The sequence below is a fragment of the Furipterus horrens genome, unplaced genomic scaffold, assembly GCF_987537825.1.
Source record: "Furipterus horrens unplaced genomic scaffold, mFurHor1.1.pri manual_scaffold_11, whole genome shotgun sequence".
Lineage (NCBI taxonomy): Eukaryota > Metazoa > Chordata > Mammalia > Chiroptera > Furipteridae > Furipterus > Furipterus horrens.
Genome location: NW_028327181.1, coordinates 28522113 through 28548099, shown reverse-complemented (window position 1 = coordinate 28548099; position 25987 = coordinate 28522113). Strand labels below are relative to the sequence as shown.

At 56.9% G+C, this 25987-nt stretch overlaps 1 protein-coding gene across 1 annotated transcript in view; it reads left to right on the top strand.

The window, feature by feature from the left end:
- The window catches only part of IGSF9B (immunoglobulin superfamily member 9B), a 44966-nt gene that overhangs the window by 6544 nt on the left and 12435 nt on the right, over nt 1-25987 (top strand). Inside the window, exons 2-17 of the mRNA XM_090291157.1 lie at nt 3545-3742; nt 5930-6076; nt 11422-11573; nt 11860-11977; nt 13190-13331; nt 13657-13802; nt 16197-16339; nt 16605-16745; nt 16828-16944; nt 17223-17373; nt 18457-18580; nt 20759-20934; nt 21891-22117; nt 22883-22967; nt 25049-25210; nt 25582-25627. Coding sequence (XP_090147283.1) covers nt 3545-3742; nt 5930-6076; nt 11422-11573; nt 11860-11977; nt 13190-13331; nt 13657-13802; nt 16197-16339; nt 16605-16745; nt 16828-16944; nt 17223-17373; nt 18457-18580; nt 20759-20934; nt 21891-22117; nt 22883-22967; nt 25049-25210; nt 25582-25627 — 2275 coding nt within the window. The remainder of the gene's footprint in view (nt 1-3544; nt 3743-5929; nt 6077-11421; nt 11574-11859; nt 11978-13189; nt 13332-13656; nt 13803-16196; nt 16340-16604; nt 16746-16827; nt 16945-17222; nt 17374-18456; nt 18581-20758; nt 20935-21890; nt 22118-22882; nt 22968-25048; nt 25211-25581; nt 25628-25987) is intronic.

The window sequence follows — 25987 nt, the reverse complement described above, 5'->3', positions numbered from 1 at the left end:
CCAAAGGCGGCTGGCAGAGCCCCAGGTGCACGTTGGCTGGGCTCAGAGTACTGCGGTGACCTGCCTTCTCTAGACCGGGGCTGTGAACTCCAGGACACCTCACAGCCTCCTCTTGTCCCTACCCCTGCAGATGCCAGCTTCCCTCTGAGGCTGCAGCTCGGGCTTCTGTGACGGGGAAGGGAACTGGGGGTCTCGCCTCTTCTTGCAGATTCTCCCCACCTCAGGTCACACCCATCCTTCTCTTCGCCCCCTCCCTCCCCCCTGCCTCCCCACTTCCTCCTGCTGCCTCAGGACCAGTGGGCAGTTGCTCCCGGCTGCCCTGCTGGAGGGAAGCCCACCTGTTCCCTGAAGGAGCAGCCTCAGCTCTGTCCCCCTCCTGGTCCTGGGTCCTGGGAAGGCCCGTGTCCCAGCTGCTGAGGCCTCTGTGCCTGTGAGCCTCTCCCTCCCTCTGCCTGTGTCTTGTCTGCATGGCACCCACCTCTGTGTCTCCTTTCTTGCTTCTTGAATCTCTGTCTCTCTTCGGTTTGGGCTTGGTGTCCTCCTGGGTTTGTGTTCCCCTCTCTCCCCTCCATCAGACCGCTCTCCCCTCTTCACTGGTAGCCTGTTTACATTATTTTTCATGTGTGGTGAGATTTTCTGTGGAAAGTGTTTTATTAAACATGTTTTGGCTCGGAAAGGATCAGGCTTAGGGAAGAGGGCTGTGGGTGATGGTGAGACCGTGTGTGGGAGAGACTGTGTGTGGTGAGGAGACGAAAAAGCTGATGAGTGGTTTAGGATCTGGAAAACCAGGAGAGTGGGGCTGAGTTCGTGGGCTGTCTTCTTGGGGAATTCCGTCTCCTTTGCCTTTTTCTCATCTTGGGATGCTTAGCTCACTGTGTCTGTTTTCAGCTGCCTGTCCCTAGGGGACAGGGTCCTTGAGCAGAGGTTCGGGATGCAGTTGCCTGGCTGGGGGGTGAGCCCCAGGGGCTGGCTGGCGTCGGGTGGAGCCTGCAGCCTGCTCCTGTGCTGGGGGAGGTGTGAGCCAGGCTGCCTCATTGCCATGCAGTGAGAGGGAGGCAGCAGGACGTGCAGAGGACCAGCAGGCACTGTGGGAGCCCATGTCAGAGCCCAGAGCGCACCCACCTCCTGGGCTTGCCCCCAGGGTCCTCCGCCCCAGCAGCCAGGGAGCCCCAGAGCCCAGCTGCACTGGCAGGGTGGGCAGCCATCTGCCCAGCAGCTCTTGGCCTCTCCTCTGCTGCCTGAGGCTCTAGAGTTAAAGCCCTGAGAAGGAGCCCCCCACCAGGTAACCCGGAGGGGAATGACTTCCTCCCCTTTCCCCAGGCACCAGTAGTTCCTCTTTTCATCTCCTCGGAAGTCTGTGCTGCACACACCCATCTGCACATCCACATGTCTTTTGCCTAGAGCTGCACACATGTGCACACACACACACACACATGCACTTTACTCTCCCTGCTCACTCAGGGTATCCACTGTTTGCCCATTCCTCCCGGGTTCAGGACCAGCCTTTGTGCTCCTAGATGCTGGGAGGCAGGCTCTGTCACCATCTGGGTGCCCCTGGGGCTGTGGGGGAGGCACCTGCTGAAGCAGGGCCCTCTCTGTGCTTTCCCTGAGGGGCTGGAATTCAAACTTAGTCTGAAGGAGGGTTGGGGGTGGGGGGAATTGGGAAACCTGCTGGGGCCTGAGGCAGGTGAGTGCAACACTCTGCTCCAAAAATACTCTGTGATCTTAGCTCTTTCTCTAGAAAACAGTGATGTCACCAGTAGCCAATCAGCTCCTGGAAGGTCTTGCCTCCTCCTTCTGCAACTTGCAGGGGAGAAGCGGGAGAGGGGGAGGGGGAGGAAGAGAATAAGAGGCACATGGAGATACATGGAGACATACAGACAGCATACAGACAGGCACAGAGAGAGATGCAACACAGAAACACATAAGCAAGAGATGGAGATTCACACAGAAACCAAGCAGGCAAACTCCTTCCCCTTGCACAGCTGAACAGAAATCTACATACCCCACCTCAACTCTCTCTCTCTCTCTCTCTCTCTCTCTCTCTCTGATAGGAGACATAGAACAGGAAGAGGGGAAAGTAGACAGAATCTCCCACATAGAGTGGGAGCTAGAGAGACAGAGACAGAGATACAGAGATGGGGAGAAGGAGCCAGAAAGGGAGCAGGCAGACAACAGAGACAGAGACAACGACATAAAGGCACGGGGACAGACAGAGACATGAAGAAGAGAAAAACATGAGAGGACACAGGGCTCAGAGGTGCGGGGAGAATCAGACCCCGCAGCAGTGGACAGACAGACTGCTCGGGGCATCCCCTAGGCCGGTGGGCGGGCCGTGGCACCCTGGCTTTCATTCCAGCCTCAGCGAGGAGCTGCTGTCCATGGTGCTGCCGGCAGGGGCTGGAGGGGAAGTGGGCGGGGAAACCCTGGTCTAACCCAGGCCGTGCTGGGTGTCTGAGGGAAGGCAGGAGGGAGAGGATTCCTCAGCTGTCCTTTAGATTGGGAAGTAAGCGGGACAAGGTGACCCAGTGGGCACAGAGGCCTGGTGTGGGAGTCAGGAGTGGCAGGCTGCAGGGGGCAGGACTGCACACCCTGTTTAGGGGCCCTGGTGTTCAGGGTCCAGGAGCACGCTGTGGAGTAGTGTGAAGCAGTGTCTGGGTTAACCTCCAGCTTGGGGGTAGGGGGGCATTCTCACCCGGCCCCCCTCTCCTATCAGGAGGATGGGCGTACCCGGTCCAGCTGTAAGGTTTGTTTTATGGTGGTTTCCCCTTAGGTGGCTGAAGTTGGGCCCCAGGGCCCTCTCCACTGTCCTAATGGTGAAACCAGGGGCTTTGCAGCCTGACAGACTTGGGGCTTGGAAACTGGAGGTCTGGAGGCCCCTCCTTCCCCCTCAGCTGCAGGCCCAGCAGGGAGTGGGAGGAGGGGCCCCACGGGGTTTTTCTCTCCAGTGTTGCCCCTAGCAGCCTCTGCTCAGCTTGGTAGGGATTCCCTGCTCCTGCATGGAGCACTCTTGTTTTGTGCTGCCAACATCAGACTGAGTGGGGGTGGGGTGTAGGGAGAGGGCAGGAGGAGGCGGGGAGCTCCTACCAGGCTCTGATGGGAAGCGTCCTGGTGCAGCAAGACAGTCTGAGCTTCCCCTCGGCCACAGCAGCCCTGGCTGCAGGTCTGCGGAGCCCCTGCAGCTTCTCAGTGTCCAGACCCCTTAGAATTCTTGGCGGGGGCCACCTGGAAGGCCGTGGTAATGGCTCTGCTCCTTAGGATTGGCGAGGGAAGGGCTGGCCTGCAGGACTGAAAAGAAACGCTTCCCTCTGCTTGTCTTCCCTCTCTGCTCCTGCCCTGTAGGGCCAAGGCTGGGGACTTGGGGAGGGCGGGAGGGGGCACTGGGGACCCTCTGGGGGGATCAGCGAGCTTCTCTTTAGGAGGAGGGTTGGGAGGTAGCGGCCTTGGGAGGGGTGCAGACGTCCTTGAACATGGGCAGGGGGCTGCCAGGGCAGGATCTCTTTGTCCCCTCCTTTGCTGCATCCCAACTTTGCTGTCCTATTAGTTGCCCACGGCCTGCGAGAGGAACCTGAGTTTGTGACAGCGAGAGCTGGCGAGGCTGTGGTTCTGCGATGCGACGTGATCCACCCGGTGACAGGACAGCCCCCGCCCTATGTTGTGGAGTGGTTCAAGTTCGGGGTGCCCATCCCGATCTTCATCAAGTTTGGCTACTACCCACCGCACGTGGACCCTGAGTATGCAGGTAAGGTCTGGGCCACTTCGCCTCCTGTTCTTGGACTTCGCAGCGCTGCCCCTGCCCTGCAGGGTCCCCATTCTCAGGGGTCAGGCTTCCTCCTGCCTTCATCTCTCTCGCCTCCTCTTTTTTCCTGACTGGTCTGTTATCTCTATTTGCCACCGTCTCTGCCTCCTCCTTCCCATCCTTTGGACTTTGGAAGGTTTTAATTAAGTGGTGGGAGGAGAAGGGTGAGGGGATGATGCAGACAGGAAGCCCTCCCAAACCATGAAGCCCGTGGTTTGCAGGGGCAGAGACAGGAGAAGGAGACAGGGCATTCTAGGAAGCCTGCCTCAGGGGAGAGCCCGGTGGGGCTGAGGGCGGCTCTCTGCAGGGGGACGCTGAGTCAGGGCCGCTGGGCCCGGTCGAATGGCCGCAGCAGCTGTAGCCTTTGCTCTGCCTGCTGTATCTACCCTTCCCTCTGGCTCTGAAGTTGAACCCCATTCCCTCTCTGAGCGTGAGTGTGTGTCTTCTTGTGGCAGTGCCTGCTCTCTGCCTCTTCTGCCGCAGTGACCCCTGCAGCTATGGCTCCATTGTGATCACTGCCAGTACCTGTCAGGAGGGGGGTGTGGGGCATGCGCATGCGAGGGCATGTGCGTGCATGCATGCATATAAGTGTGCATATACACGTGCATGTTAGTGCACACCCATCGATGTGCATACGAGTGTGTGCATGTGCCAACATGCGAGCATTGCAAACACATGAGTGTGTATATGTGCACGCGAGAAAGCATACACGTGTGAGCATGCGTGCGCACATGTCCGCACGAGCATGTACATGTGTGAGCTTGCGCACGTGTGTGCATGTACACGTGAGCACGCAAGTGCATACAGGTGGGACTGCACATGTGTGAGTGCATGTACATGTGAGTGCATTGTGAGCATGCAAGAGTGTATGCATGCACATACAAGCAGATGTGAGTGCATATGTGCGTGCATGTGTATGAGCATGTGTGCACACGTGATATATCCGCATGTGAATGTGTCCACATGTGAGTTGTGTGTGTGCATGTATGAGCATGTGTGTGTGAGGAGGTGCGTGTGCATATGTGTACATGTGAGCATGTGCATGTGTGAGTGTGTGTATGCCTATGTGCTGGGGTTTAAAGGAAGAGAGGCAGCTGGCAGGATGCTGCTTTTATCTTCCTGCATTGTATTTCTCAGAAAACTTCATGTCTTTCTCTCTCTGCCTCCTGCACCTTTGTCTCCTCTGCTCTTTTTGGCCTGGTTGGCTTTGATAGTCTGGTTTATAGGCAGATTGCCGGTGTGGAGACAAGAAAAGCAGGGGAGGTTGTGATATTGGAGTGAGGGGGCTGAGGCAGTGGCTGAGGGGAGGGAGGACCCCAAGTGAGCCTGGGCACCCTCCCTTGTCATGGAGGAGGGGCGGCCCTCCCCATTCTGCTTGGCTCCTGCTGTGCACCTTACCTTCTCAGTGCTGTGAGACAGACATTTTTGTGAGCCAAAGTTAATCTCCCAAGGGGGCAGAGGATTGAGGCAAGGAGGCAGGCCAGGGGTCTGTGCTCTGCTGGCCTGCCCTTTCCTCATCCTCAGGCTCACAGGCCTTGTGGCCCCCCCTCCTGGGTGCACGGGGCCCTGTTAGACAAGCAGCATCTCTGGTTGGTGTCAGGACTGGGAGTTGATCCTAGCACCCTGGTCCCCAAGCTGCCTTCCCTCTGCCTGATGGAAGGGGTGTGGGGTGTGGGGCCCAGTTGGGATAGGGGTGTTACTCCACTGGAATGGAGGTGCTCTGGGGGTTGCCCTAGATCCCCCAACTTCCCTCCCTCCCTTCTTCTTTCCCCCCCTCACCCTCCCTGTTTCACCTCAGCTCCGTATCCCTTTCCTTTGTCCTGAGAGATCTCCAAAACAAGGGGAGTGCTCTAAGGAACGAGGCACTTCTCGGTGTCAGCCACAGAGCTGCCCGTGCAGCTGGGATGGGGCCAGCTGAGGCGGGAGGGCTGGGGAAGGTTGTGGCTCCGTGGCCAAGGCTCTGTGCCTTTTGCTTTGCCACCTGTGACCAGAGGTTGGTGCCGGCTGTTATTTTGGGGCCCCGCTGTGAGAAATGGTCTGCAGGCAACGACAGGCCATCTGCCTTTAGCCAGGGTGGGGGTATTGGGGTGTTGGCCTCAGCACCGGGGCTCTCGTCCATTCTGTCCGCAGGCCGAGCAAGTCTTCATGATAAGGCATCGCTGCGGCTGGAGCAGGTCCGCTCGGAGGACCAGGGCTGGTACGAGTGTAAAGTGCTCATGCTGGATCAGCAGTATGACACCTTCCACAACGGCAGCTGGGTGCACCTCACCATCAACGGTGAGTGCAGGCTTCCTTCCCGGGGCGGGGGAGCAACCCAGGAAGCCCATTCTCTGAGAGCCTGCGCTAGGGGAAGCCCCTTTTTGGATGGCACCCCATCCCCACTCCACATCCCTGCTGCAGAGAGGAGCCTCAGGATGCTGGGCTCTCCTCCTGCGCCCCTGAAGCTGTCCCCCAGGGCCTCTGAGGTCTGGGCGGTGCCTGGAAAGAGCAGCTCCCTAAGCACGGGGCAGGGCTCTTTCTGCGTGGTGGTGTCAGCGCTCCTGATGGAAGGTAGGAGCCTGGTTCTTGAAAGCAGGAGGCTTCAGGCTTCATGGAGGCCAAAGCTGCAACCTCTGGCACTAATTCCCAGCCTTGGAGAGCCCCGCTCTGCCGAGAAGTGCCTCCCCTCTCTCCAGTGGAATTCCCAGAGTCCCACCATTATAGCTTCTTTTTTTTAAGGTGACATTTTGGCTCCTTCTTAAATGTATTCATTTGCAAAGCATGTACTGAGGCTCTACAGTGCACCAAGCTCTGCACCAGAGGACGGGAGGACAGAGCTGAGCAAACCCAGACTGAGTCCATGCCTGTGCTGGGTATATGCACTGATACATTGGAAGAATCCTGGGAAAGTAACAGTTTTAATGGCTATCAGTTATTTATAGCTCAGGTTAAACGAATTGTGCTCTGTGTGAAGCTTTTCAAGCGTTCGGGCAAGGAAGGCCCACGGAGAAGCCCACGGGAAGCCCCAGGGTGCATGCTGGTTCCGGTGTTGGCCCAGGCCGGAGCCTGGGTCTTCCTGGATGGAGGGGCCCGCTCCGGTCCCTGGGAGTCCTGGCTTGGGAGGAGAGCCTCTGGAGAAGCCAGGAGAAGCTGGACCTGTGGGGAAAATTTGAAGGAGAGTGATCCTCATCGTACAGGGAGAGCAGGTTGTTTTTGTTTTGTTTTTCTGGCTACAGGCTTATTCTTCTTTATTCAGTTTGTGACAAGCATTCGGCCACCACTGTGTTGCAGACACCAGGCTAGTTACTGAGGCTTCGGCAGCGTACATGCTTTGGAAGTGCACACCCAGCTTGGGTCTGCGTGGTTTCCATGTCTGCGACTACAGAAGCTGTGCTTGGGAGAGAGAAATTGGTGTTGCTCCTGGCTTGGACACTGCGCTCTGTGTTGATCTGCCCTGAATGGCAGCTCTTTCAGCCCTTGCTTGCCAGGCTGGGTCATTCCTCCAGGCCTTGGGTCAGGCCATCCCGCTTCTGGCTGGAGAACCTCTTGAGGGTCCTGGAGGTACAGAGTGTTTTGGTCAGATTGCTGACCTCTGGGAAAAGCAAACTCAGAGATGCGGCCCTTGGTCAGTGTTGGTCCAGACTGCCTGACCCGTGGGAGGCACTTGGCTCTCGTCAGCCAGTCCTGAGAGACTAATGAGAGGCTCATTTACATCTTGGGTGGGCTGTCCCCAGTGGCCGGCGAGCTTTGAGTCACCTCTTTTTGATGCCAGCTGTTGTGTGTGCCGGGAATGAAAACTCATCTTAATATTAGCCCAAGCAAAACATAATTAGGAAGGTAAACCTGCCTAAGGCTTCACTGACTGAGCACTGAGCCAGAGGCCCTCATGTTGCTTGCTTTCTCTCTCGTGCCCTTGCCTAGGCTGGGCTGGAACCTGGAAGCGTCTCCTCCTGTCCTTTGCCACCCTCCTGTGCGTGTTCATTTCAGCAACTCGAGACACTAGGCTTTCAGCAGACGCCGCGTAACCGGAAGTAGACTGTAGTGTGAAGCGCGTGTTCTAGTATGTCTCTGTCTCAGTTTGCATGAGTGGGAGTTGATTCTCTGGGGATTCCTAATTGCTCGGAGTGGAATTGGCATGGAATAGGACCCTGAAAAGATTTAGTTTATGTCATGAATCCATGGCATGTCTGCTCTGTGACCCCGGGATCCACCTCTCTGAGCTTCCGTTTTCTCAGTTACCAAAACCCATGCCTGTCTGCAAAGCCGTGGTGAGGATTCAGTGTGAGAAAGCGTCTCGCCCGGAGTTGGAAATGTTAATTACACGTGGGTCGTTATGTGTAAGATGCTGGCCGTCCTCCTCATCAAGAGAAAAATCATAGTCAGATAAAAAAGTATTTTCAGGAACATGGTGACACAGGAAGGCACTTCAGGCAGGGAGATGAAGAGGGCTGTCATGGTCTGAAAGTCCTTGCAAAGCCATCAGTAATTATGCATTCAGAGCACATTCTTGACTGTCCACCCTGTGGCAGGCTCTGGGGGTACGGCCATGGGCAATCAAGTCTGGAGGCAATGGCACTGTGGGATCTGGGCGCAGAGGTGAGGGAGAGCTTTCTGACCAGGGAGGAGGGAGGAGGAGTCAACCAGGTGCTGGGTGGGGGGTGAGGAAGAGCATTCCAGGCAGAGGGAACAGCACGCCTGGCAGCCCAGAGGAAGGAGGGTCGGTACATGCAGGGAACGCAGGCAGGTTGTGTATATGGATGTGCTGGGCAGAAAAGCTAAGACTGTGCAGCACGTGTCTCAGATTTTAGAACCAGGGCTCCTCACGGAATACTTTGCCCTGAGCAAGGAGCCTGCCTCCGGCACAGGTAGGGCGGCAGGGCCACCTTGCAAGGTGAGAGTGAGGTCTCTCTCCCTTGGTTCTCCCTTGGGTCTCCCTTCCCTTCCTCCCAACTTCTGAGGTTCCTTCCAGCGTAAATAATATTCTTGTTACTGAAGGAAAGAGTCTGGAGCCCTAAGATCCACTGCTTCCAAACACGCATGTTTAATGTCAGGCATTTTCTGACTGGGATCATCTTTGGAAAATGAAAGACCAGTGAAAAGTTAGAATTACAAATTGTCTCATTCTCCTTGTGTGTTTTCTTGAAGATCAGTTGTGTGGAAACAGACCAAATTATTTCTTTATCATGTAGAAGATACCTGAAAAGCCCAGGTGGGCCTCACTTTAGGTTGCTGAATTCCGCGGCAGAGAGGCCAGCCTATCTCTAACCTGCACGACTAATTATAGGGCACTTGTAAAAAAGAATTAAGCCTGGAAATGCAATTGGCAAGCTAACCCCTAATTCAGTAAATAATCCAGAGTCAAACCATTATTTTCCTAAAAACTTGAACATGTTCAAAGCACTTTCCTGATTAGCACCTAAATAATAAAGTAATTATGTAATTAGCAATTAATTTGTCACTTCAGGACATAATTTAATTTATTATCTTTTCTTTTAAGCTTGCTACCAGAGGTAGTAGAGGCTGTGGCTTTGCTGACTGGATTTCAAGGGGCAGGCGTGGCGAGGAGGGGTGCTCTTGGAGCCAAGTGCTCGTTTCTGGGCAGGACCAGAGGCCTGGAAGTGAGGGTCACAGGATCCCTTTGTAAGGACGTGGATGATTTTTACCATTATTTCTGGTGCATTAGACATTGGGTGAGAATTGGCTGCCTTGAGGGTGTCTGTTGTGTGTGGTGGAGTGTGCCTCTCAGTTCATTCAGGCCATTCTCTCAGTGTCCCCGTGTGCTGACACCAAGCGAAGGGCTGGGAAGATAATGGAAGAAAATGGTCTTGCCACGTTCATGCTCTTGAGGAGTTTTATGTGTTTGATTTGTGTTGGTCTGTAGGTGTGTGCACCTTCATTCATTCATTCATTCATTCATTCATTCATCATTCATCCATCGATCCATTCAACAAGGGTTTGTTGAGTGCTTTATTACATGCCAGGAACTATGCTAAAAGCTGGGCAGACAGTGGGATTTGTGGAAAAGATCTGTTCTTTTTTTGAAAAAAGATTATATTTATTTATTTATTTACTTATTTAGAGGGGAAAGGAGGGAAAGAAAGAGGGAGAGAAGCATTGATTGATTGCCTCTCACACGCTCCCAAGTGGGCCCACAACCCAGGCATGTGCCCTGACTGGGGATAGAACCTGCAACCTTCTGGTTCACAGGCTAGTGCTCAATCCACCGAGCCACACCAGCCAGGGTGGATCTCTGCTCTTAAGGAGAGTCAGTGATAAGTGTTTTAAAGACAATCAACAGTCTAAGTGGATACATAATTATAGAAGAGCCATCTCAGGTTCAGATTGGCAGACCAGGTAAGGCAGAGAATGCATCTTAGCCAAAGACTTGCGTGAACCAAAGGAGGGAGAGCTCTGCATAGAATATCAAGCAGAGGGGACAGCAAATGCAAAGGCCCTGAGGTTGGATGATCTTGGCACATTTGAGAAAGACAAAGGAGGCAGGGTGACTGGGGTACCTGATAGATGAGGCTGGCAGAGGGGCGGGGTCCCTGAATGCTAAGGTGCTCTGACTGGCTCTCGGGGCAGGGCTGTCTGGAGAGGAGAGACCTTCGCGAAGCTTCTCGGGACTACTTCCCAGGCTCCTGGGCGGGGGTGTGTGTGTGTGTGTGAGACAGTGATGGCAGCACTGATGAAATAAGCAAGCCGTTGCCCATTTCCATTTTACAATATCTTTTCCACACACGTCAACTCATTCATTTCTCACCTCAGTGCTGGAGGGTGGGGGCGTTCAGGTAAAGCCCAGAGAGACCAAGTAACTTGCCTAGAGCTGCACAGCCAGTGCCAGGCTGACACAGTGGATTTGGTCTTGAGCCTTGAGGTGAGCTCAGGATGCACTGTGGACCCCCAGGGTGGGGTTCAGAGGTGGGGCCTCCTTGTCATTTCAGAAGACTGAAGAACTGATGGTCCAGGGTGCCAAGACAGACTGTATTTCCTCTACAGGCATCTCAGAGGACATGAGACCATGTCTCTTAAAACCTGAGGATGGAATTTTGGTTAAATCTCTAACACAGGTGGTGGTGCAGGGGGACAACCTTGCATAATTGGAGGAGAAGTAGGCAGGGGGCAGCCTGGCTTTTAGGAATGAAGGCAGAGAGCCTAGGTGGCGGCAGATGGCCCAGAGGTGGGCCTGGCTGGGCTGGGTTAGGGAGCAGGGTGTTGTGGATGATGGGACAGCCTGTGGAGCTGGTGGCAAATGCAGGCTCTGTGAAAGGCAGGGGAGAGCTGTCTTGTCTGTCCCCTTGTCTTAGTGCTGAGCTCAGCGCTTCCCTATCGTCCTCAACAAACACGCATCTATTGGGAATTTGCCCAGTACAGTGGGTCAAGTTTAGAGTTTGGACACAGCCAGACGGCCTTTGAATTCCAGGTCTCTTCCCCCTGTGTAAGATTCGTGGGCAGAGTCTTCTACCTGGCTCCACCTTCCTCCCTTCATCCTTACACTTTGAAGAGGGTCTCGCCTGGGTCTAGGAGGACTGTCATGATCACATGGGTGTGGCTGCCTCGTGCCTGCTGCCTGGTGCCGGCGGGCACGGCACGCAGGGGCAGCAGCCCGCAAATCCCGCCCTGAGCCTTGTGTCTCTTTGCAGCTCCTCCCACCTTTACAGAAACACCTCCCCAGTATATTGAGGCCAAGGAGGGTGGCAGCATTACCATGACCTGCACAGCCTTTGGGAACCCCAAGCCTATTGTCACCTGGCTCAAGGAGGGAACACTTCTAGGAGCTGGTGGGAAATACAAGGTAAGTGTGGTTCTTCGTTGTGGCCACTGCACCCCTTTCTCCCGCCTGTGCCTCTTCCTCCCCCTCCAAGGCCATCTCCCATTTCACGTGACCAGGACGCTGGGTGAAGGCGCAGAGGAGGAGGGGACAGCAGGCCAGCTGGCTGCGTCGGTGTTGGAGGGAGAGGAAAAAGGAGGCAGCTGCCTCCGTGTCCCCTGGGTGCGTGGACCCGAGGCCACCTCCTCCTGAGGATGGTGCTGGCTGGGCCTGGGAGTTGGTGCTCAGCTCCACCTCTCCTGGGCCCCAGGTGAGTGATGGGAGCCTGACGGTGACATCGGTCAGCCGGGAGGACCGAGGCGCTTACACCTGTCGCGCATACAGCATCCAAGGGGAGGCCGTCCACACCACTCACCTGCTTGTCCAAGGTAATGGTGGTGTCCCTGACTTCTCTGCGTCCTGGGCCTTGGTTAGGGACTTGGCCTGGCAGAGTGGTGGAGGGTTTTCCCGGACTGTGACTGGCACAGCTAGGGGCGGGTGGGAGTAAGTGGGCAGCCCCTGCGGGAGCTGGGCAGGGCTCCTCCCAAATGTCACGGTCTTCATGGCTGGAGCTCCCCTGGTGGCCTGCTGTGGCTATCGCACCGTGCTGGGGGTTCTGGTTTCTCTATCTGTCCTGATAGTTTTTAAATAACACTAAGGCCATTTGGGCATTTGGCAGAGCTGGGGTCCACACGGTCAGCACCTGGCGGTACCAGTCTGCCCTGCCTGGGGCCCCAAAGCGCCCAGAAGGGGTGGCATCCGGTGGCAGGGTCTCTTCTCTGCTGAGCCCATCCACCTGCTCTACCTCCCCACCACTGCCTGCTGGGGGAGCGGGTGAGGGCTATGGCGGCTGCCGAGGCTGCCGGGACCACTAAGGCAGTGCTCTTCCTGTCTTCTGACTTGGAGCGCGGAGTGGCAGCAGTTTGGTGGGGAGCGGGCCTCTGCCAGGTGGGAGGCAGCCAGGTGGTGGCTGTGGCCTGTCTGGAAGGCCAGTGCCGGGGACGGCTGCAGTTCCACCCCCTCTTCGCTCTGCTCTCCCTGCCCCTCTCCCCGAGCTGCCCCCTGTACCTTGGCCCGGTAAGAAGCATAAGCCTCCTACTCCTCTTGAGGCAGTCCTGGTCCTCTCTCTGAAAGAGTGGCCTTTCACCCAGTTTCACCCTCCTGGGAGCCTCCCGCTCAGGGCCCTGCTGGAGAGCAGGACGGGCAGGAAGGGCTGTGTGTGTGCGTATGTGCACCTGTGTCTGTTGGGGGCTATTAGATGGCTGGTTCGGGAACCATAACTTATAGAGGGTTATACATGGGGGCAGGGGACAGGCATGTGCCAAGGTGTCGACAGCTGGCTCAAGGGGGTGGGCACACTGGCCACATTTAGCACCGTGTGCATCTCTGGGACCTGCAGGGAGAGTTAGGACCGGAGCACTGACAGCAGGGGGAAGTGTCTCAGTGACAACTGCCTGGGGTTGTGCTGCTGCCTCTGGGGCCTCTGCTGCCCCAGGGCTGGGAGCACCTTCCTGAGGCACCTTAGAGCTTCCTGCAGGGCCCCAGTGCTCTTGTTCTCCCTGCCCCACAGGTGAGGCCACGCTTGTTTTCTGTGTCCCCAGGGCCTCCCTTCATAGTGTCCCCTCCTGAGAACATCACTGTCAACATATCCCAGGATGCTCTGCTTACCTGCCGGGCGGAGGCCTATCCCGGCAACCTCACTTACACCTGGTACTGGCAGGATGAGAATGTCTACTTTCAGAAGTGAGCACCCTGCCCTGCCCTGTCCTGGGGGGCGGGGGGCACAGCCAGGTGCGCAGGGGCAAGGCCTCTGAGTGGGGCCTGCTGCAGGCTGCCCTTGGGCCCTGGGAACTCGGGGAGGGGGTGGTCAGTCCACGTCCCGCTTGTGAGGGCCAGTGTCTGCACAGAGGGGCCTTGAGGGGCCCTGGGAATGGGAGGGCGTGTGGGGTCTCTCTGCTCAGGCCTGCGGGTAGCCCCTCAAGGGGTTACTTGCTCTGGTGCTTCATGGAAGATGCTCTTCTCTCACCCCCGCCCCCCCTCCCCCAATGTCTCCTTGCCTCCTCAACAGCGACCTGAAGCTGAGAGTGCGGATCCTGATCGACGGGACCCTGATCATCTTCCGGGTGAAGCCCGAGGACGCAGGGAAGTACACCTGCGTCCCCAGCAACAGTCTGGGGCGCTCCCCCTCGGCCTCAGCCTACCTGACTGTGCAGTGTGAGTAGGGGCGAGGGAGAGCCTTGGTAAGTGGGGGTTCCAGCAGGTTCAGACCACATTAGCCCGACTGGGGGCTGGAGGGCAGCCCCGTTTCAGGGAGAGTGCGTGGAGGTGTGGCGGAGGCGGGACTGACAGGGGGCCGGGGTGGCCCAGGAGAGGCCCACACCTGGGCCGGCCTGCTGAGGTGAAACTGTCCCTTGCGGTGTCTCCTGTGGGCCAGGTACGCGCTAACTCCTGCCACCAGCCAGGCTGAGGTGGGATCCAGGCGCCGGCAGAAACCCTGACCTGTGCACCTGCCTGGTCGGTCCTTGGAGCAGATGCGCCGTCTGGTGCTTCTTTGTCGGGTGACTGAGGGAGTGTCGCTTGAACCTGTGTAGTGTCAGATTTCCAGGCAGCTCTCTGCCTTCCCCCATCCCAACGGTGTGAGGGCGGAGGGGTACAGGACCCTCTTCAGGGGCGACTTGACCAAGTTCCCCCAGCACCTGGCTCCCTCTCGGCTCCTCGCGGCCCCCTCCAGGGCGGCCAGAGTCCCAAGGGCACAGCACAAACTGCCTCTCCTGCCCGCACAGCAGACAGCTTGGTGTGAGCACAAGGATTCCGTTTGCTCCTCTCAACAACTTCCCGTTGTCGTGGGGGTGGGGGGGCTTCCCCACCCTCTGGCGAGCTGATTCTTGTGAGACAGAGAAGGATGAGTAATGAGGATTGATTTCTTCCTTTTGATTTGCTGATGGCCCTGTCACTCAGGCAACAAAAGGCCCCAGGTTGTTGCTGTAGGTGGCAGGCTCTCCATCACTTGAAGGCGTGGAGCCACGGGTGCAGAGTGTAATAGTCTGGGGATGGCAGGGGGAAGGGAGCAGCATTTGAACTGGGGACAAGTAGGAGAGCCAGCCATTGGGGACCCCAGGAGGCGGGTGCCTCTCTGACGCTGCTTCGTGAGCTGGGTGTCGGCACTGTCTGCCATTGAATGGGTGGGGAGGCGGAGCCAGGCTGCACCTGGGGGCCCCTCAGAACTCCTAATCTCCCGCTCTTAGTGCTTTCTTCTCTGTGGGATGATTTTGCTGCTTGGGGCAAAGGCATCATTTCCCCACTTCTGCTGTCAGCAAATTCCAAGGACTTTCAGCATGCTCTATTAAGAGTCCCAAGTTTTCAAGAGCTATGAGGTCCAAGAAAAGCCGTGTGGCCCAGGCCATGAGGTCTGTGCCACCCAGACCTGCAGTGAGAAAAAGCAAGTCAAGAACCTCTTTGCAAGTGACTTACCATGTGCCCCAAGCTGTGCTGGGTGCGGGAGAGCGAAGGGGAGGGAGGCCTCCTCTTGGAGCAGCAGCCCGGCTGGTGTCTATCACCTGTGCAAGGAGGTGGCAGTGGCGGAGGGAGAGGGCCAACAGTGGGTAGTCTTCAGAAGGGTGAGAACCCGGGGGTGCGATTTTCAGGTGGGTGAGACAAGGACCTTTATTTCTGCTAAGAAGCAGTGTTCAGAGTATTTCCCATTCACAAACCCTTTGAAAACCTTGGAGGAAAAAAAAAACCTGTACCACACAAAAGTAGGAAGCTGTGTCTAAATATATAACTCGGCCTGGTATTTATGTAATGCTGTTCTCTGAAGAGCTCCAAATGCTTAAAAGATCCCAGCTCATTCATCCTCACTGCCTCCCTGGAAGTTCTGGATCTTTCTTCCTGGTTGCTCTTAGGGGGAATTGGGGAGAATCGAAAGGCGATGGCTCCCTTGTGTGAGGTCGCCGCTGCCCCAGGACCTGTCCTCTGCTCTGTGGCTGAGGCCGATTCTGTATCCCGGCTGCACAGAGGGAAACGGAGGGCTGGTGTGGGGCGGGGCACCCAGCAGAACAGACAGGAGAAGATGCACCTGCGCTTATGCATGCCTCTGCCCACCTCATGCACAGGGCTGCCACTCCCCTGTGGCTTAGGATGTGGAGAGAGAGGAGCTGGTTGGGGAGGGTGTGGTCAGATGTGGGGAGTCTGGGGGGGAGGTGCGGGGAAAGGGACAGGAGAGCTCCTGCCCGCGGCGGTGCTCAGAGCTGAGGTGTCTGAGGGGTGCTGCAGCCCCGGCAGGCCAGCGTTGCCCTTGAGTGCTTCTGAGCATTCATGGCAGAAGTGCTTCGGAGTACTGCAGGCCGGCACACAGAAGTCTGCGGCCTGCGCGGGGCGGCTCAGTGTGGCTCCGAGCTGGGAGCCCAGGAGGGCCAGCCTTTGTTCATCCTTCCCCCGGCGGGCCCCGCGCTTAGCCCAGGTGCTGCACCCGCGTGTGTACTGAATGGGTGGAGCGGGGGAAAGGCTGTGCTCTGGGCGCGCCTGGGTGGCCCGGCCCTGCCTGGGTTTCTCCCGTCTTGACTTCCCTTGAGTCTTTCTTCTCTCCTACCCCACCCTACCCCTCTGCAGACCCAGCCCGTGTCCTCAACATGCCCCCCGTAATCTACGTGCCCGTGGGAATTCACGGCTACATCCGCTGCCCCGTGGATGCAGAGCCGCCGGCCACCGTGGTCAAGTGGAACAAGGATGGCCGCCCCCTGCAGGTCGAGAAGGTGCTCGAGAGACACCTGTGGGGCCCAGTGAGATGCACCTTCCCAGCACGGAGATGCCACCTCGGGGGTCTGCTTCCCCCTCCCCACCAAAAACTCTGGGAAAGCAAAGCATTGCTTCCCATGGGGCTCTGCAGTCCGGCAGGGCACCGGAACAACCCCCACCCCCAACACTGGTGGACACCGCCCAGCCCAGCTCTGGCCCTGGTGGGGTGGGAGCAGGGTGCACCCCTGACCACAGCGTCCCGCTGTGCTGTTGCTCCGGCAGAATCTAGGCTGGACCCTGATGGAGGACGGCTCCATCAGAATTGAGGAGGCCACGGAGGAGGCTCTCGGCACTTACACCTGCGTGCCTTACAATACCCTGGGGACCATGGGCCAGTCTGCTCCCGCGAGGCTAGTCCTGAAGGTGAGGCCCGGGACCGCCAGTGGCCTCTGAGCGGGTGGTGTCCACAATGCCCCCGCTCACGGCCTTGCGCTGCTCTCTCTAGGACCCCCCGTATTTTACGGTGCTACCAGGCTGGGAGTACAGGCAGGAGGCTGGCCGGGAGCTGCTCATCCCCTGTGCTGCCGCAGGGGACCCCTTCCCTGTCATCACGTGGAGAAAGGTACCTGTGCGTTCTGGAGCTCCCGGGAGACATGGTGGAGGGGAGGGTCCCGGGGAGAGCCCTGTCCTGATGGTCTAGGTGCCAGGGACCCAAGGTGACCTCTCGATGGGAGCCCTGGAGGAGGGGCATGGAGGGTGCAGGCTGAGTGCTCAGGCACTGTCCTCCCCCTCTCCTTCTCCGGCCCCTGAGGTGTTGGTGGCTTCTCTTCTCCCCTGCCCGGCCTGGCTCCTCCTCTGTACCCCGCTCCTGCCTCCTCCTTGCCCCCTTGTCTGGCCAAGGTAGGGAAGCCCAGCAGAAGCAAGCACAACACCCTGCCCAGTGGGAGTCTCCAGTTCCGAGCCCTGAGTAAAGAGGACCACGGGGAGTGGGAGTGCGTTGCCACCAACGTGGTCACCAGCATCACTGCCAGTACCCACCTGACCGTCATCGGTAGGGGGCCCCGGCGGCTGGGGGGTGGTCTGGGTGCTGAGGACTGTGGGCGGCTTTCCCAAGGCAGCCCACCCGGGACCAGGAGCCTCCCAGGGGTGGTCCTAGCCTTCTGTGGACTCTGTGTGAGGGAGGTGACAGGGGGCCTGTTCTGGGGAAGCCTTTTCCTGATGGGGACAGACAAAATGGAGCAGCAACTCCCTGATGCAGAAGTGAGGTGCCTGCATGGCCAGGGACAACTGCTCGGAGCTCTGAGTCCAGGACCTAGTGGGGGCGCCGGGAGGCCTGGAATGGGGGGCCGGGAGGGAGGTGTCACTGAGGCCCACTGGCCAAGCCTGGCCCGGAGGAGGTGGCTGCTGCTCACATTTCCTGGGGCACCGTCAGGCATTCTACTGCCACTTACCTGCCTCAGGTGTGTGTCCCAAGACCTCAGAGTGCACCATTTTGCCTACACCTCTGGGAGCAGCTACAGTTGTAGTAACAGCCCACACTTTGGAGCATTTACTGCCTGTTTTAGGCTCTGTACCAAGTGGTGCCTTGTCATTTACAACTCGGGCGGCGGTAGCCTCTTCGCCCCAGCGCACATTCATTGAAAGGGAGGCAATAGGGACAGAGCGCCTTGCCCAGTGCTGCATCACTGATGCGTGGTGGGCCCCGGCCTCGAGCTCAAGTTGCGTTGTTAGCTGCAGGGCTGTTCTGCCCCTCATGCTTGTGGCTGAGTGGTCATGGCTGTCTCTGGAGGCCGCAGAACTTTGTAGGAGAGGGACTTCCTGTGACCTTAAGGGAGACTGTCTGTGCTTGGTGGACAAGCACAGGACTTTGTCCTAGGGTGGCTGAGGGGTCCAATTTCCCTTTGGCCCACATCCCTAGGGCTTGTGCCCTCTCCTGATGGACTAAATGACATGGTGGGCTGGGTGTCCTTCTCCTGTCCTGCCCAGTAGGCCAGGGTGTCAGCGCCTCAGAACGCCCGCCACCCCGTCTCTCCAGACGGGATCCTGCCTTTTGCTACTGATGCAGCAAGGTTATGGGTGCCCAGCTCAGTGGGCTCAGTTCCTTGCAGTTGAGAGGTCTCCACTTGGTCCCCAGGCACCAGCCCCCATGCCCCAGGAAGTGTCCGGGTCCAGGTCTCCATGACAACTGCCAATGTGTCCTGGGAGCCAGGCTATGATGGAGGATTTGAGCAGACATTCTCAGTTTGGTACGGACCTCTGTGAGTCAGCCCCGCATGCTTTGCTCTCTGCTTCTCCCTCCCCACCCCCTCTCCAGTCCGTCCCTGGGGTGGGTGGAGGTCGTGAGAAGGCTGTGGTCCTTTACCAGACCGCAAGATGATGAGGCGTGTTGACACAGAGACGACATTCCGTGCGGGATGGGCGTGTCGATGGGACTCTGGGCGCTCCTGTGTCCAGTCCAGGAGGTTTGGGGAGCCGATTTGGGCTGTTGCCTGAGCGGCCCATTGCCTTCTGCTGCTTCCTCCCAGCTTCCCTGCTTACCTCCCAATGCCCTTGGTTCATTCTCCCCGTCCTCTGGAGTCGGGAAGAGACTCCTTATCTTCAAGGGCATGTGACGCAGCCCAGCCAGAAGTGTGGAAGCTTTTCATTCCTCCCTTTCCCTAGTGGTTCCAGCGGCCAGGGTGAAGGGGTGCTCCCCTTCCTGGCTGGGGCTGCAGCACCCATACTTTCTCTCTAGGACTGTGCATCTCTCTCGTGTTTCTATCTCTGTTATTAAGTTAGCAGGATGCAGTGATTTGGCATCTTTGCCCAAACGTTGGGGTAGATAGGGATCTCAAAGTTGCTTGAATCCGGCTGAGGAGCTGAGGTATAGAAAAGCAGGAGAGAGAGGCCACAGCTGACCCCCTTTTCATCGCCTTCGGATTCCCCACATTTCTATCCCGAGCCAAGAGCTGGCCACCTGCATCATGGGTCATCTCTGAGCGGGGAGGAGGAGCCCCCTCACTTCTTTCTTGAGAAGGAAGAGGCCCGTCTCATGCGGGTGGGTATTCCCTGCCAGGCTCAACCAGGGCCTGGGGGAGGAAGCCTCCTACTCCAGAGGAAATTGCCTGCAGGCTCAGGGAGAGCCCTGGCTGTAGCCTCAGCAGCAAGGGAGGTTGAGGGGAACCCGCTCTCCTTCCCACCATGGCGATTGGTGCGTAGTTCCCAGACTGACTATCTTAGGCATTTTGGCTTCTGGAGGGGCAAACTGGACCTGATGGTGAGCATGGGAACTCTGAGCTGCACCCAGAGCATCCTCCCACTCTCGTCCTGCTCAGGCAGCGGGGGGTCGGGGCAAGGGTGGGTGCTCCTTGCCCTACTGGGGAACCGCTGCAAAGCTGTGGAACCGCTGGGCAACGCCCCGCCCCGGCCAGGGCTGCGTTTGGTATGGCCGAGCCCCCTTTGGGGACGCCCGGCAGGAGATCTGGGCGTAGACAGGGCTCCCCCTGCTGCTTGTGGCTGGCTCCCTCCTGCTGCTCACCCGTGCTGCTTTTCACACTTTGCTCAGGTGCTTTGGTGCCTGGGCAGGGAAGGATGGGTGAAAGGTGGGGAGGTCTCCTTCCCTTGTTCTGATTGCCTCTAACTGCACTGACTGAACATTTGGAGCTAGCTTTTTTGTTTGCTGTGCTTTCTGCTGCCTCATCTTCAGCTCCTGGGCTTCCATGGTTTTGAGCTTTTAACCTAAAGGGGAGCACGTGGGCATCAGGACTGAGAGGGCTGCTAGTCTCTCAGTCTACGGGACGATGGCTCCCCCGAGTGGCGATGCGGGGCACTGCACCTGTAAATGCTGGCTTCAGGCGAATAGAGCTAGGTGGGACGCTGTGACCTTATCTTCATTGTGCTTTCTAACCCTTAAGGCCTTAAGGATCCTGGTCCCCAGTGGGGGAACCCCAGGTCATCTTTGTCGTGCACCCTGGGACTCCTCATTGGATGCACACCTGGTTGGACTGATGGAGCCCTCGGTGGCTCCCGTTCCACTTTTGGCTCTCCCTGGGGGGGCAGGGGCAGCCAGGTTGCCTGGGTTCCTTCTTTGGTCCTGCTGTTGCCAGTGGCCCATCTTCACTTTCGTACGATGGTACCTGTCTTGTTCCAGTGTCCCAAAGCAGAGCCACTCTTAGGGTTGTAACCAGGGTACGATGACCCCAAGGTACAATCTGACCAGTGTTTTGAGCATTACTTACACTCGTGTCCCTTTTGGAAGAGGAGGCAGCAGCTGTGGCTGGTGACCTGACCCACCCAGAGTTGGGGGGGCATCCCTCCTTGGCCACTGCCTGTTCCTTGAACCTGGGAAGGCTGGGCCCCCCAACCGCCGCCTCGTGGGGGCCCTGGCTTGTGCCCCTGTGTCTCCAGTGTAACCCACCCTGCCCCTTGTCTCCCATCTCCTCTCCTTCCCCGGCCAGGATGAAGCGGGCGCAGTTCGGGCCGCATGACTGGCTGTCTCTGTCGGTGCCCCCAGGGCCCAGCTGGCTGCTGGTGGACGCCCTGGAGCCCGAGACTGCCTACCAGTTCAGCGTCCTGGCCCAGAACAAGCTGGGAACCAGCGCCTTCAGCGAGGTGGTCACTGTGAACACTTTAGGTGAGGCTGTTTCCTGGAGCAGCGGGGGGAGGTCGGGACGGCCATGGCAGGGACGGTTCTGCAAGCTAACGCGTACCTGCCTGCTGTGCGCGAGGCACCTGGCTAAGGGCTTATGCAGTCCCGCTGTTTGGTCTCCCAAGAAGGGTCTGTCCTTCCGTTCTGTGGGGCTTGTCTGGTCCCACCTCAGAGCATGTTTGGCCAGATGCCTGCTGGGTCCTTATATGGACGGAAGAGGCTGTGAATTTTATCCTGGTCCAGCCACATGTCTGCAAGTCCTGTGGCCTCACAGGGGAGGTTGGGATCCTTCTTCCTCCCCCTGTACTCTGCCGGTACGTTCCTGTGGCTCCCAGCCTCAGTTGGTGACAAGCGTGTAGCTGACTCTTCCTTCCTGGACCCAGTGGCTCGCTCTGTCCCACCTGGACCACAGAGGAAAGCTGGCCACAGGTGGCACCACTCCAGCCCACTTCATTGCCCCCAAGGGGACAGTAGGACCTCCCCTCACTGGGCCTGGGCTTTCCACTGGGCCAAGAGGGAATCGGAAGAGTAAACAGAGCGCGTGGGAAGCCATGCCTATGTCCTTGGGAAGAGAACAAAAGATATGTTTTGCAGTATTTTTGTAATGATAGTGTTTTATTAAAAAGATAATTACATTTCATTCTTCTCTCTTCCCTCTAGTTCCCATTTTTATTTTTATTTTTTTGAGGCACTTGATTCCCTCCTAGGAGATTTTTAGAAGTGCTCCGAGAACAGGAACACAGAGCTCTGGGCCCACTTGCCATGCCCCCTTCCTCTGGGTCAGGGGGCCCTTTTCTGGGGCACTCTTGCCCCTGAAATGATGCTTGCACTGGGGCCACGGTGCCCCAGGGACCATGCTTAGCCAGAGATCCAATGGATGGGTGAGGGTGCGACGGCTTCAGCGCTCCTGTGCCTCTCCCTCCTCTGTCTGCCCGCTGCAGCATTCCCCATCACAACTCCAGAACCCCTGGTGCTGGTTACCCCACCACGGTGCCTCACAGCCAATCGGACCCAGCAGGGCGTGCTCCTGTCCTGGCTCCCACCTGCCAACCACAGCTTCCCCATTGACCGCTACGTCATGGAGTTCCGTGTCGGAGAGCGCTGGGAGGTGTTAGATGATGCCATCCCAGGCACCGATGTAGACTTCTTTGCCAAGGATCTGTCACAGGTGAGGATCTATCTGTCTCTGCTTCTTCTTCCCCAATTCTGGAGATGACAGGACTCTTCCTAGAGTCACTGGAAGCTTTGAATGCCTCAGCACGCATGTGTGAGGTCTGGCCATGTGCTAGTGAACCACACCCCTGCCCACGTGTTTTCCCAGATCTGCGGCCAAGGTCCCACAGACTGAGAACCGGCTCTGGGGCAGTGGGAGGCCCTGTCGCTTGGAGAAGGGCTGATACAAGCTAGGGCGAGGCGGGCAGGGCAGGGGCCTGGGACGTGCAGCCCTGCTGGGAGCCTAGCATGAAGGGGCGGGATTTCCCAGGAGGGCTGTCTTCTCGCTTCACCCTGTAACCATTTAGAGCCCTGGAGAATACCTTATCTTTTTTCCAGCTGATCTCCTCCAGACCTTGATGTCTGTCTAGCTGGAGAAAGGAAGCAGCTTATTTCATTACTTATTTCTGTCTTCCTTCCCTGACTGCTTCTTTAGTGCCGGAACTGACTCGTGGTGGCTCCTGAGAGCCCCAGCTCTGCTTTTCGTGACGTCACTTGAAATCAGCCATGGTCAGAGTATCTACAGCATGGCAGTTGGCAAATGCTGCAAGTCAGGGCCTTTTTAAACTTGAGAGCTGGTTGTTAGATGTTCCAGTACCCAGTGCTTTGCGTGCCAAGTTCCGTGACACACCATTGCAGGGCCTGTGGCAGTGGGGTCAGTAGAGGGTCAGTGGTCGTTCTCAGGTGCCTTGGCTGACAGGTATTGTCCCTGGGGCTGTAGGACACCTGGTACGAGTTCCGGGTTTTGGCCGTCATGCAGGATCTTATCAGCGAGCCCAGCAACATCGCCGGCGTCTCCAGCACAGGTACTTCGGGGGTGGGGCTTCCTTTGCAACGGTAGGGAAATAAACCCTGGAGCCACATGGGAGTCCCTTCGGGAAACAGCTAATACGGGGAGAGAGCCTGAATTAGAAACGATGGGGAGCTCTGGTTGCAACTGCATGAGTTGTAGCATTCCTCAGCCCAGTCAGATCCTCGCCTCTGCTCCCACGATGGGTGGGATTTCTCCAGCTCAAGAGCTGCATTAATGACCGTTTCTACAAGATAGCCACAGAGAGGAGGCCCGCTCATCTTCTCATTATTGTAGTCAACAAGAACGAGGTTGACATTATTTTTCTGTAAAATCTATTTCCTCTAGTGTGAGCCTCTGTAATGGGGGCGGGGTGACGAACCAGTCAGAGCAGAGACAACCGTCAGCAAGTGTCTGCTGAGTGCTTGTTGTGAGGCTGCTTTGTAATTATGATGGTTTTGTTTGGGAAATTGCCATTTGGTGCTGCTTCCCGTCACTCCTTCCTCTCCCTAGATCATTTTCCAGCTCGATAAAGCCAACTCCCTGGCATTTTCTCTTTCTCTTTCTTTTTCTTGCCCGTGGTCCCATCTCTACACATCGTTCTCCAGCTAGGGTTTCTGAAACACAGCCGGGTCCCCCTTTCTCCCCACGAAGTGGTCCCCTTGGTGTGGGAGGAGGCGCTTGCCTAGCGGTACAATGAAGGCACCATTCCCATGGGTGCTGCTCCTTGGGGACTGGTTGGCATGAGCTTGGACAAGCGTGGGGTGGGTAGGCTGGGGCAAGCGTATGAGGACAGAAGTGGCATGAGCGCATCGGGGGGAGTGGAGTGTGACTTCTGTGTACCGGGGGCTTTTTTATGCACAAAGTACGTCCTTGGGCAGCAGAGCCCAGTGTACGTCTGTCTTGTCTTCCCTCCAAGGAAGGGACTCAGGGAGGTGGAGGAACGGGGAATAGAGCTTGCATCCAAGGCCAGGGGGGTTTGTGGGGCTCCGCTCAGTGAACCATTTTTATTCAGGAGCTTTGTGTTTGGCTCTCAAAAGGAAGCGTACACGGTTGGGAGGTCCCTCACGGGTGAATACGGATGCAACAACCTCAGCCTTCCATGAATTTAAGGCCCCCATTTCCAAAGACTGTAGCATTTGTTTTTCTACTCAACTAGTCAGCATGATTTGGATGTTTTTTATCCATTGTTATTATCGACATAGCAATTGATTCTGGCCAAATATATCAGAATATATAGATTTTCCCTTGATGGTCCTGAAGAATGGCACTTATTGATGTAACTATCCCATGCAGTATAACACCGTAGACTGAGGATAGTCTTCGCTCTGTCACTAACAAGCACTGCAAACTGGGGCACAAAGCGAGCCTCAGTTCTTTACCTGCAGAGTGAGGAAGCTGGACCCCTCGACCATTCCCTGCCGGCTCCAGTGTCCTGCGCCTGATGATTTTCCCTGTAGACGTTGAATACCCGTAGCATAAAGAGTTAGAGGTGGATGGAACGGAACTGTGTAGTGACAACCCCTCTCCTGGCTGTAGTATTCTGCCCTCAAAGAGCCTTCCCATCTGAGCTCTCGTGTGTTGAGAGAGCATGGTAGAACGCAGAAAACCCCAAACTGCAAGTCAGAATCACCGTGTGTAGTTCCGGCCATGATAAGCAGAATCTCTACGAGCAAGTTGCTCAAACTCAGCCAAGCACAGATTTTTCATTTGGAGAATGAGGACAATGACGTGTGCTCTGTCTGCCTCATGGGGTTCATGTGAGAATATCTGATAATATGCATGAAAACGCTTTGCAGAAAGCACTGGACAAAAAGCACTAGATCATTATTGAAATTAGGATATTATATTGAAATTGTTATCCCCATAGGGGTAAGACTTTCTGTGTAGTGACTACTTGACTAATATAATCTACCCCCTCTTCTTCCTCTTCCTCTGCCATACAAATGTGTTCAGGGCTAGAGCTGAGCATGGGGCGTCCTCCTTAAATTGTCCCCACTACAGAGGCAGGAAAAACACCTGGGGGTGGGGTGTCCGATCGGATGGGGCCTTGGGGAGAGGAAAGGACTCAGGGACTCACCCTGCCCCTCCCTGCAGACATCTTCCCGCAGCCGGACCTGACTGACGAGGGGTTGGCACGCCCTGTGCTGGCTGGAATCGTAGCTACCATCTGCTTCTTGGCAGCCGCCATCCTGTTCAGCACCCTGGCCGCCTGCTTTGTCAATAAGCAGCGCAAGCGTAAGCTCAAGCGCAAAAAAGGTGGGTGTCGTCCCCCTCCCCACCCAACTCTAGCTGGCCCAGTTTCAAAAGCTCCTCGTCAGGAGAGACGGTCCATTTTTAGCATGGTGCCCCTTGAAAAGAGGGAAGGTGGCATCTTGTGGCTAGATCAGCCGGTGGACTGGTTTGAAAGGGGGAGGAAGGAGGCAGGGATGGTGGGGAAAGTCTCATGGACCAGGGCTGGGGTGAAGGCAGGGCCTGGGGGTAGGGACGGGATGCTGAACTGGACCCAAAGGTGCCAGACATTGGAAGGGGCTGCCTCCCGCTGTGGCTCTGCTTTGGGCCCCGTTGACAGCTGGAATGCGTTCTGTTGTGTCGGGCCTCAGCAGGCTCTCTCGTCTTTTCTTTTCTAGACCCTCCACTTTCCATCACTCACTGCAGGAAGAGCCTGGAGTCTCCGTAAGTGCCCCGGGCCTGAGAGCGGCCCGCGCTGGTGGGTGTGGGTGCAGACAGGGGGTGGTGTGCCCCGCTCAGCCCCATCACAGCCCCTCGAAGCTGGGCGCTGTTCTTTGGTCTGCATGGCAATTTTAAGTCGTCCACACCGTTCTCCACAGAAGGAGGTGTTGTATAGACGATCCAGATTTGCGGGTGACCCGTTTTTCTTTAGCTTCAAAATGCATTTCTGTGACTTTCTGGTCATCCTAACAGACTGCCTTCTTAATATGTTTTGCGTTACTATTAAAATGAGCTTGCTTTCTGTGAGCCACCTGGGAGTGAAGTTGCAGGTGTGACTAGACAGAGCCATGGCAAGCGATAGGG